This window comes from Canis lupus, chromosome X, assembly GCF_011100685.1.
Source record: "Canis lupus familiaris isolate Mischka breed German Shepherd chromosome X, alternate assembly UU_Cfam_GSD_1.0, whole genome shotgun sequence".
NCBI lineage: Eukaryota > Metazoa > Chordata > Mammalia > Carnivora > Canidae > Canis > Canis lupus.
The window spans coordinates 27,796,709-27,809,318 of record NC_049260.1 but is presented as its reverse complement, the minus strand read 5'-3'; the positions used below and the strand labels follow the sequence as shown (position 1 = coordinate 27,809,318).

The following is a 12,610-nucleotide window of genomic DNA, read 5'->3' as shown; positions in this document are numbered from 1 at the left end:
TTAAAAAGTTCAGTGATCTTCCAAGGAGATCAATTCTTTTTTTTTTTCTTTTAATGAGTCCCATGACTGTATTTGGTTAACAGTAAAAACAAGCAAATAAGACAGCTCACAATTGGGTTGACAAGTTAATGAATACATAGACAATGCAAAATAGTGAAAGGTTATTGTTTAGCTTTATGTTGCTGAGTGGTTTAACTGATGAGTTTGATAACAGCATATTCATATTACATGAAATTGTGTGATCCAAAAAATAGGCTTGTAGCCACTATGCAATTTCCCCCCTAGGAATTATATTGTCACTTTTCAAATTTTATGAACTTGTGTAAAATCTATACTTTTAAATGGTCTCATTTCTTAATCAAATGGAAAGCATACCTTACCTAAGATAATTATTCAAAAAGCAGTTAAAAATTTGAAATGAAGGGAATGATTTTTTTGATAATTAAAACCCCAGACAGGATTAAAATGATCATCTGATTGGTGATAATGTCATTTTCTAGGTTATTACCCTCATAGTTCTAAGTTTAGAAGGCATGAAGAAAAATCAGGACACATACCAGGTCCTTAATAAATATTAATTGTTCACATTCTTTTTAACAAAAGAAGTTAAGGCAGTTATTGAGATAATTTTTGTCAGAAAATAATAATACTTTTGAAGGAAAATGCTAACTAGTGTGGAGAGCAAAGAGCAGTAAGAGCTAGGGGTGTGATTTGAGACATTCCTTATAGGTTGACTATATTGATCAAATTTTAAGCTTCTCATGTGTTAGGCCACTAAAGATACCTATGTCTAACTGTTAAGTGATTAGGCTCAAATTTGGGCTATACCTAGAGCATAGCTCTGCTGCTCCATTCAATCAAACAATTTTTGTGATTACTAAAAAATAGACTCTACAGTGATTCTAACTTTTTGTGCCTTGTTTTCGTCTTCTACAGAATTTCCTAACACTCCTAGGTAATTGTAAAAATTGTGAGTTAAGAAAAAAAAATTGTGAGTTAAGGCAGACACATACATAAATGCCCAGAGTGTCTCTCTCTGGGTATATTTCATTGGGACCCCTAACCCTAATTTACAATAGCCCTGCTGGCATAGAACCAAAAACTGCAGTTCCCTGGTGTGGCTCTTGGAGCTGAAGGACAAAATGAGATTTCTCTAAACCAGGCTATCTCAGGTCTTAAATTTATAAGCCCAGAATTTCTTTTCTCAGGTTTAAACTTCAGAGTTAGAAAAATAAAAAAATAAAAAAAAAATAAACTTCAGAGTTAGAGTAAAACTTATAACCATATGAAATATATACATTCCTATCTTTTAATTTATAAAAAATGAAAGTAAGAGCTGAGTCATGGTACTTCATTTATGACCTCATGTAAATATTTATTCCTTTTTGTCCTCAAAAATTGAGATAAAGACAGGTCATTCTTATACAGTGTTATATTATGCAACCAATACAAATTTATAGTTTATGTATGTTTTATTGTGCTAACAATATTTAACATATATTCATAGTGTAAAATATGTATAAGAATAGCATAATTATGCTTTTAAAAGCATTTTGTTTTCTATGTATCTCTCCATATATAGCTGAATTTTCTACTTCAGATAATTTACTATAAGATTAGAGTGCTTTTTTAAATATGTGGAATGATTTTAGAAGTCCTCTTTTAAATTTGTCCTCAGAATGAAAATCTAAGACCTGCCAAAAAAAATTCTTCAATACTTAAGTTTTATACCAGTTTTGAACCAGAGTAATACATCAAATATATTTTCAATTCACTTTTGGCGATTTCTAAATAACTACTGAAATAATTTTTAGCATTACTTAAGAAATGGAGAAAACAAACAAACAAAAAAAAACAAAAAAAAAAAAACGAAATGGAGAAAACAAAACCTGTTAGTCTCAAGGGCAGTTTCTTAAAGGAAATTAAGAAAGGTGCAGATGGGACACCTGAGTGGCTCAGTGCTAAGCATCTGCCTTTGGCTCAGGGCATGATCCTGCAGTCCTGGGATCTAGTCCCACATTGGGCTCCCTGCATGGAGCCTGCTTCTCCCTCTGCTTATGTCTCTGCCTCTCTCTCTCTCTCTCTCTCTCTAAAGAATAAATAAATAAAACCTTTAAAAAAAAGTGCTGAGAAAAAGGGAGAGTGCCTTAAAATTCCTAAAAGTGCAGAGATTACCATGATGCCAATGTAGAAGTGACTTTGATTTAATGTTGCAGAATTTTGTTGAAAATCACTTTGTGTCCCAAGAACACTCTTTCTTATAACATGTGTTCAGTTTTGCAGGGTCACATAGAAGTTAGGATCAATTTCAAGACAGTTTTCATTTTGACTGCACTTTATCAAATACAAAGACTGACTTGCAGAATATTAAAGTACAGTTAACATTAAATGTATTGTGAATTTTAATATAAATCATACTGTGAATTTCACAGGGGAATGATTTATATTTTGAAAATATGCACAGGTTCAGTAAGAGACTCATATTAATTTATTTGGGACTTTTTTCTAACCAAAAAAGGAGGTTGTATAAATTACTTGCATACTTTAAAGCTTTACATAAACATGTTCCTTATGGATGTCCCAGGTCTTGTACAAGAGTGTAAGTGATCCTCATGATCATTATAGGCTAAAAAGAGAGGCTATGGTGCTACTAGAGAGTGTTAGCTTAAAAATCGTGTTTCTAAGTTATTAAAATGGATTTTGGTATAATGAACTGATTTATCTATTCCTTAACTGTTTTCTTTTTGAACTAACATTGAATTTGTGATTCCTGTCAACATCATTTGATTGGATAAGTATGGGAGTAGTTGGAGAGAGTGGTAGACGGTGGAGAGAAATTCTTATTAGAGAAATTATTCACAAATACAATTTTTATGAAGTCACTGTCCCTGTATAAGATGAGAATAATGACATTAGTCACAAGAAATTGTTGGCTTTCAAGAATCTTAATGAGAGTAAGTAGGAGACTAGATTGGGTGCCTAGTGATTTAATTAAGTTTCCTGTAGCTGTAATACTGAGAAGGGAGGTTTTCCAAATTTGTATTTACTTCATTTTTAAAAAAATAATACAACATAACTTGTTGTAAGGTTTATTTTTACAGTTTTTCTTTTAAGCACTAAAATGGTAAAATTAAAAGTCTAGAAAATTTAACAACTGTATACGGTAAACAATCTTGCTACTATATCCATACTATTGATTATTAATTAATGAATCCTAATTTCCTAAGGTTTCGTGTCAGATTGTTTTTAACTGATCTGCTTACTTCAAAACAAAAGCTTTTCAGGTAGCCTGGGTAGCTCAGCGGTTTAGCACCGCCCTCAGCCCAGGGTGTGATCCTGGAGACCTGGGATCGAGTCCCACGTCGGGCTCCCTGCATGGAGCCTGCTTCTCCCTCTGCCTGTGTCTCTGCCTGTGTCTCTGTGTCTCTCATGAATATATACATAAAATCTTTAAAAAATCAGCTTTTCAAGTTTTGAGATTATGGGATTTTAGGACAATTGAGAATATTTTTATATCTAATCATTTGCTTTATTTGTATCTATTTATATTAGACTTTATTCTTAATTTTGTTTGTAAAATGATGTTCTTCCATCTACATATAGTCTCCTTATCAGTCAGGTATAAAAAGACCTGGTTTAGATACATTGTTTTCCTTTATTAATATTAAAATAATCAAGAAAATATTTGTGTCAAAACATTTATTTTAAAACATATGTAAGCATAGGTCAATTTCCCCTTCTTTAAGCTAAAAATTGTTTTACCACAATTTCCAGAGGAGGTAGTATAATTGTCTAATAGGGTTGTGATATTTTCTATATTAAACTGTGCTTCCCTTTCAATTTCTAATTGTAGTTTTCTGTATGTTAATTAAGAGTCTGAAGACAATCACATTAAGGAAATGTTTAAATAAAATAGTAATTATTAGTATATTAGACTAGAAGAATATCTCAAAACCATCATCCCTTGGGTGTTAGATTATAGTGTTTAAGGTGATACCTAATAGTCTGCTAAGGATTGTAATTAAATAGTACAGACTCATAACACAGATAAGGAATCTTCTTATCTATAGCATTAGCTATGTAACTGTATTTTTAGTTTCTCGATTTATAGCTCATTAAGGACTTCACATGGATGATGCCATTTGAGTTTGGGCGACCACATTTTGTCAGACTGGTAGGGACAGGAATGATAGTCCATTTGATTCACTTCAAAGCCAAACCTCTCATTATCTTCTATTCATATCATTGTGAAGGATTTTCAGTGTCAATAACTCTTCTAATTATATATATTTAATGGAAAGACATTTTGCAACTGGTCTGTATAACAATGAGGCATGGAAATAGTACTATTTGCAGTAGTTCTGCCCCTCCATCATAAGTGAGTAGTTTCCCAGATTTGGACCCATTTTCTCTTCTTTTACCCTCTTCTCAGTTCTGGATAATTTGATTTATGTCTTTTGTTTCTCCATGTGTCACTTGGGATAATGGTCTACACAGAGCTCACACTCAATAAATGTTAATTGACTGACACATCATTCTTTGATTCATGTCTCCAAAGGACAAAGCTTTGTGCTTGTGTGTGTGTGTGTGTGTGTGTGTGTGTATGAGAGACAGAGAGAGAAAGAACGAGAGAGAGAAGGGAGAAGATCATAGTGGTCACTGTTGTTGGAGAAAATTAATCACAAAAACAAATATAAGTAGGAATCTGCCCTTTGTCTCTTATAATTCAGCGGTATTTAATAATGGAAAAAAGTAAAAAATAAATAGTTAAAACACACAAAAATAGAAAAGAGTGAAAAAAGAGTTCTTTTAGTAAATGTATGTATTCTGTTCACTAGTGGTGTATATTTTATATAAACATTAATTTTAAAAGCTATTATTTAAAAATGATAATTTTTAAAAAGTGATTATATAACAGTGTGGTCAAAGAAACCTCTAGAATTTGGTCTACAATACTCAAGCCCTATTTTCCTGGATTTAGTTGATTTCTATTACATTTGAGGCTGTTCTATTGGATGCCAAATGGGCTTGTAATGACTCTCACCTAAAATGCAATAAAAATTGGAGTCAATTTATTAAAATTTCATTTTAAGTTTCCATTCTAAATATTCTTCTAACTCAAGAGCTCTGAAAACACAGGTTTTGCATTATTTCTACTCTAGCTTCATGGCTAATGATGAATAGACTTGATGAGGAATACTTCACCTTAAGTACCAGTTCTGAAGTACTTGCATGGAAGGTGGTGCGCAATTAAAATTATTCTAACAGTCTGTTATGTACTGTACACAAGTCATAAAATTAATGGATGCACTTGAAGTAATGATCCATTTCCTCTGGGTGCAATATATTTATTCATGGACTATTTCGGGGGTTGTTTAGAATATGAGATGTGAATGGATTATGATCCATTATCCTTCCATAAGTATTGTTCATAATTCCTGGTGAGTTAGCGTTTGCATTCTTAAGTAGTGAACAAAAAAATTAGAAAAATTGATGCTCAAATGATTGATACTTAAAACTTGGCAGATATTTACACTTAAAAAGTATCATAAAATTTAAAAATTTCAGGGGCACCTGCGTGGCTCAATTAAACCTCTACCTTTGGCTCAGGTCATGATCTCAGGGTCCTGGGCTTAAGCCCCACATTGGGCTCTCCACTCAGTGGCAAGTCTTTTTCTCCCTCTGTTATCTCTCTCACTCCTGCTCTCTTTCAAATAAATAAATAAAAACAAGAGAAACCTTAAAATTTTGAGTTAGGTTAGGGAGCATATAATTCTACAAAATACACATAAAACAGGGGATTCCTGGGTGGCTCAGCGGTTTAGCGCCTGTCTTTGGCCCAGGGCGCGATCCTGGATCCCCAGGATCGAGTCCCACATCGGGCTCCTGGCATGGAGCCTGCCTCTCCCTCTGCCTGTGTCTCTGTCTCTGTCTCTGTCTCTCTCTATCATAAATAAATAAAATCTTTAAAAAAATTTAAAAAAAATACACATAAAACAGTTACATATAATAGTAAAATTATTCGTGTGCAAGTATTCATTTGGCAAACAGTATCCTTATTCTGCAAAAACTGTAAGGGACTTTCTCATAATAGATGGCTAATTCATGAAGGTGAAGTAATGGCATTTATAATTTTAGTTAAAGAGATATAAACGAAGCAATGTGCCACGTGACAGTGCTTTTGCTCCTTCCCCCAAATATTTTAAAGCACACTTGAAGCAAGAGAGACTGTGTACATGTTTGTTTGGCTTTTTGTGTCTGTGGGTACTGTTCGCCTGGTGTTCATATTCATATGAAGTAAGGTATTGATTTGGTGTTGCGTGAATTCACAAGTGCACCTGCTCTAACCTGAGAACTCTTACCAAATACTGTCAGTAGAGACATTTTTCTTAGAGCGCTTTAGAGTTTAGAAGGACAGGTTACACTCAGGTCGAGCGGGAACTATTTTCACACATGAAGTAATACAGTTTTTACATGCAAATTCTTCATGATGTATCTGATTCTTTGTGGTCAACATCATATCTTTTCCAGTGACATGGGGAAGTTTCTGTTTTTAATTTTTGGCTTGTTTGCTTTTTATAACTTTAATTGCAGATGAGTTTGGATATATGGCTACATATTTCAAGCTTTGTTAATAAACTCATGAATTCATTACTAGTTGTTATGACTTATTTAAAAATGTCTACATTTGCTTTCTATATCCCACGTTAGTGTCATATAAAATTAGCACTATCTTTAAAAATATTAGTTATTATTTTTTTTGGAAATGACCCCTTTCAGTCGTAAAAAAGACCTCCCCCCACCATTTTCAACATTTAAAAGATCCAATCTATCTCTCTCTCTCTCTTTTGTTGGCTACATATTATTTGCTGTAACACTGACCAATATTTATTGGTTACCTGGTATATGTCAGAGTTTGTGTAACTGCTTCACACGTGTTAACTCAGAACCCTCATAGGTATCCTATGAAGTCAATTCTATTTTAGCTTCATTACATAGATGAGAAAAATGAGATATAGTGGGATCAAATAATCAAACCTCATTACCCATTTAGTAAAGGGAGTGAAATTTAAACTCAGTTCTGCCTAATACCAGAGATTTTACTGTGAATTTCTCTACCTTTCTATTCACCTTCACCATTTATCCTAACGTGGAGATCTTTCTTTAACCTATTATTGTATTTTAATTACCTTTATTCAGTTATGAAAATCAATATGTTAATAAGTAGAGAGTATTGTAGATTTCATAATAGACTTGTATAAAATTTGCCTTTCATGTTTATATTAATTCCTAATTAATTCCTTAGTGATATTTAGCATCTGGACAATTTTGGCCTGACATATTGAGCTGATAGGTTTGGGGAATTATCAAAAGGCCAAATTAAATTCTATCCCTATATTTTAATAGATAGGACCTATTGGTAGTTCATTATACCTTGATTATTATTTTTCTGATTAGATTAACATGTATTTTTCATGTTGAAAATGACTTTATAGTTTTATTTTTTTCATTTGAGATGGTTGACTCTTTATATGATTGACCTCTGTCAGGGATAGTGTGGTATTTCTCTGTGTATTTCTGTATGATTTAGAGAAATGCTAAATAAGACTCAATGCAGTATCAGTTCATCATTACCTTTAAATTACGTTAGTATCACTTACCTGCCTATCTTGGAATTGGACCACCATGGTCTTCCTTCTTCTAAGTGCTTATTCAAACTTATGCTGAAAATATTTCCTCTATACATCTCATCATTTATATCCATGGCACATTTTTGAATCATTAGATAACATAAAATTTCTCCCTTGTGTATTTTTAAATTATTTCTTTTCATTATCCAACAATAATTCAATATTTTATCATAATAATTTTTTCTCAAACTGAGTACCTATATGACCACAGTTTTGGATTCTTCTCTTACACTCTGTAACAAACAGGATCATTTTACATCTACAGATACTTAGTGGCATCTCCCAAACATTTTGATACAAATCTCAATTACTGCTCCAAACCAAATTATCACAAATAGTATATCACACAAAAACATCCAGATTTCTCAGTAAGGCCAGTTGCTTCCTTAAGTATTAGGAGAATATTAGAAGAATATTTAGTTTCCACAAACCTTTTATAGTTGTATATTTGGAGACATGCATATTTTGTGTTTTTATTTTCTTTAAAAATATATTAGCCAAAGAAGGAAGAAAATGTTGTTGCCAATAATATTTGCAATGTTTGTGTTCTCCAATGTCCTGTCTAAAGTTTGAATTTAATGAAGTTAGAGTTATGTTTCAAATCAATTGAAAAATGTGGTTTGGTGTGTAACATAACTACAACAAAATGAAAACTAGACTATCTGAGCAGAGGAGAGTAAAAAAAGGGTAAAATTATATAGTTGTTGAATTCAAATCTGTATTTTTTAGGCTTTAAAAAGAGTGAAGTGGGAGGCATGTTTATAAAACTACAGTCTTTCTGTGCTAGAAATGGTCTTTAAACTTGTTAACAAATTCCTTGCCCATTAATTACATCACATAACCAGAAAGTCAGGTAAAATTAACATTCATAAAAGTATATTTTTCTTAGGCAACTTGGTCTTTACTAAATCACTTTATTTCAAACTAGAGGAAGCATCTTATATTGAGTTCATGATCCCTTTTGAGATCCCTGTGGATATATGTAAGAAAAGGAAACATTCAAATATTTCAAAAATATAAGGAAGTTATTAGTGCTACTGCATTTTAAAATTCCTATCATATTTAATATTTTTATGTAATATAATTTATTATGGAAATTACTATATAAATTAAGATGTGTGTGTGTAAGAAATCTAAATTTTGTCAACTAACTATAGAGAGTATTTTAACATATAGCATTACATGATGTTGCTATTCTTTCTTGATATGGATAGGATAATATATACCTGGATTAGCATTAGTCATCATATAGCACGTTATGACAAACTTAAATAAGATGGCATATATTAAAAGACATCAAATTCCTAACACACAGTAGATTCTCCAGAAAGCTAAAGGTGATAATGATGTGCTTACGTTTCTTGCCTTTGATAGATTTTTTTTTCTGCTTTAGTTTTGTTATAGAAGATTTTAAAATGATCAGATCAACTTCCACATTTGTAAATGATGTGTAACATTGAAAATCTTTTCTCATGTTAGAAAGATTTTGTTAGTGCTTGTTTCACTTCTATGGATCCATGGAAAATCTGCTTAATTCTGGCTATCTATAGCAGAAACAGAATTACTGCTTTTTGATAAATACTCCCTTTTTTATTAAAATCCAAATAATAACATTTCAGCTAATTCCCAAACCATTTTAAAAATACAAATGTTAGTATTTCAACATACATTTTAATAGCATACATGATATTTAACAATGATTTGGAATCCTCCAAAAGATTTTTTTGTCCACAATCTCCCAATCCCCTTCAGAGCTTTGACCCTTTTTTGTTTTTTATTTAAATATGTTCTGCTCTTCTACATCTTATGTGTCTTTATTTATTTTTTACATTAATACTCTTTTTTAAAAAAAGATTTTTATTTATTCATGAGAGTCACAGAAAGAGAGAGAGAGACGCAAAGACATAGGCAGAGGGAGAAGCAGGCTCCCTGCAGGAAGCCCGATATGGGACTCAATCCCGGGTCTCCAGGATCATGCCCTGGGCCGAAGGCAGATGCTCAGCTACTGAGCCACCCAGGCATCCCTACATTAATACTCTTAAGAAAATGCATCACTAATAATTTACAATCAGTAATCAGAATTCCTGTCGGTACTTCTATTTTTTTATCATAAATAAATGATTTGTTTGAAATTCTTCATATGATAAATACTTTTAAACTTGAGACACAGGGGTTTTCAGGGTTTTCAGATGTCTTGCAGTCTGTGGCTTCAGTGGATATATTTAAAAAATCTTTCTAGAGGGTGTTAATGCTGACAGCATCAAACAAGCCTCCGAACAACTGAACAGCCGGTGGATAGAGTTCTGCCAATTGCTAAGCGAGAGACTTAACTGGCTGGAGTATCAGAACAACATCATCACTTTCTATAATCAGCTACAACAATTGGAGCAGATGACAACTACTGCTGAAAACTGGTTGAAAACCCAGCCTACCACCACATCAGAGCCAACAGCAATTAAAAGCCAGTTAAAAATTTGTAAGGTAAGGTTCTTTCCTCCTATTTGGATCATGATCAATAGGAATTTCTTGGCAATTTCTAGAAGAATAGCAAATTATTTAATAAAAAATTTCCCTTTGAAAGGTTTAAACACAATAAAGCTCAAAATGTAAGTGAAGAAAATGAGTTTAAATAGATAATGCATGATGTCTGGATCCTAAAAATATATATATTTAGAGTACTTACACATGGCTAATTGTTTCTGTCGATTTGCAAAATGGTGAGGCAGTTTTGGAGTATGGAAACTACACATATCCTATGAGGAGTGGCCAATAATTTGGAGCTCTTTTTTTATGGCAGCTCATGTGCTAAAAAGTGAAACTTAGTCATATATTTAAAAAGTGGAATCCACACGAACACAAGCAGCTGATGTACTGTAAAATTGGATATATGAGGAAAATCTTTAAAACTGACAGTTCACTCAAATTAGAATAATTTGAGAAAGGTTTCTTTACCAAAATATTTCATCATTGTGCTTGGAGTATAGAGGAATCATAAGGAATATTACAGTAACCTGGCATCAGAGCTTTAAGCATTCTACGACAGAAAGGATTAGAGAGAGAGAAGTTACAGAAACATAGAAAGAAGGAACTAGACAGCCATTATAAAGACAGCCTTAAGGCCCAGACCAAGTGCCATCACAGGAATGAAGCCAGAAAAATCAACACGCTACCTCACTCTCCTCCCTGCCTCTAGAATCTGAATCTGGACAGGGCTCCCCATTGGCTAAACATAATCAGTAGGCAGAGTACAAAGAGCTTTAGTCTATAAGTGTCATTCTCCTGAGTTGTAGAAGTGGACAGTGGATCTGGAGGGCCAAACAAGGTGTAACTGGTGTCAAGGAACACGAGAAAGAGATTAAAAGAATATGTCTGCAAATGTAAGAAAACCAAAGTTACACAATAATGAAGATAACTTGACTTTCTGCATGGTTACTATGAGTGGAATACTTTTCATGAAAAAAAAAAAAAAAAAAAAAAAAAAAAAAAAAAGGAATACTTTTCATGGAAAGCAGGAAATTGGAGAGATGAAAAGGTTTCTAGGATGAACCTTAATGATAGACTAAGATGGGTAGGTTTAACATAAGAAGCAGTGAATGGAGGTTAATTTGTATGCTTTGACAAGAATGGTTTAAATAATGGGAGACTGGTGGTAGAGGGGTGATAAGGTTGGTTTGGAGGTGGTATTAAACCCAGGAAGGGATGGGAAATTCAACGCTATTGTGAAGGGAAAAACAGTTGAAGGACCTGATGTTCTCTCACATATTGGTCCTACAGCTTTACTGGGAAATGAATAAACTCAGGAAATACATTTTTAGTTAAAGGATATAGGACAGAAAGGCATTTTAGGGTTTTTATGCAAATATGAAGATCTAGGGAATTTCTATACTTAGACACATTTTGCTGTTAATACAATCCATGACTCTTTTTTTCTTCTGTGAATCGATGGAATATTCTACCTATATTATTTCATATAACAACACTGGATGATATCACCTTAACCTGTTTCTTGAGATTCAGATACAAAAGGTAGCCCTATAATCTACAAAATGCATTCAGCTGTAAAATAAATAGTCAGTGTCTCTAGTGTTGCTGAGAATGATATTAGCTGTATTAGCTGGCTTGAGCTGCCTGACAAATACCACGGGGTAATTGGTAGCTTAAACAACAACCACCCCCAAGGAACTGAAAGAGGGCCAATGTGAATGCTGGCCAGAGAGGGGTGAGGGGTTGAGATAAGATGAGAGATGGAGGCCAAAAGACAGGCATATAAGAGACAAAGCAAGGACTCTTGGGGCCTGCTAGGATATTATTCTTTATCTGAGGAGCAAATAAAGATCATTAGTGGTTACATATCTTAAATATTCTCTCGAGGTCAAGGAAGTCATCCTAAGTGGAATTATTTTGTTTTTCTGCATTCATCCACAAGGTTCCAAATTTTGATGACATAATTCCATCCTTCTTCATCACCCCTTACTCTTTTTCTCTGCACCTTTGATTTCTGTTAGCTTGATGAATCACCTCGGGTGAAATATTTAGTAGGGTAAGCTCAGTGTCATTCATGCAAAAGTTAACATTATACTATTTCTCTGTGATTAATGCTAGGTAAATAAAGAATTCCATCTTGTTTGTCAGTGCATTCTGTTATTTGGAGATGTTTTCTAAGATTAGACCGTTATATTAGCTCCAAATATAATGCTTGCCAGAACTGGTTCTTAATATGGCAGTTAGAGAGCCCTTTGGGAATTGGCAGAAATCCATGGACTCTTTCCCAAGAAAAATGCAAAAGTTTTTCCATCAGATAAACACAAAATTTTGAAGGATAAACAGAATCAGGGAAGATGCCTTACTCTGGAGGACTACCCACATTAAGGCCCTTTTGTGGAAATAATGAGTAATTGTTAACATCTTTTAAATGTTAA

The 12,610-nt window shown here is 33.2% G+C and overlaps 1 protein-coding gene across 1 annotated transcript in view; it reads left to right on the top strand.

Moving 5' to 3' along the window:
- The window catches only part of DMD (dystrophin), a 2,084,073-nt gene that overhangs the window by 730,732 nt on the left and 1,340,731 nt on the right, over positions 1 to 12,610 (top strand). The window contains 1 exon segment of the mRNA NM_001003343.1: positions 9,931 to 10,172. Within this exon segment, the coding sequence (NP_001003343.1) occupies positions 9,931 to 10,172 (242 nt within the window).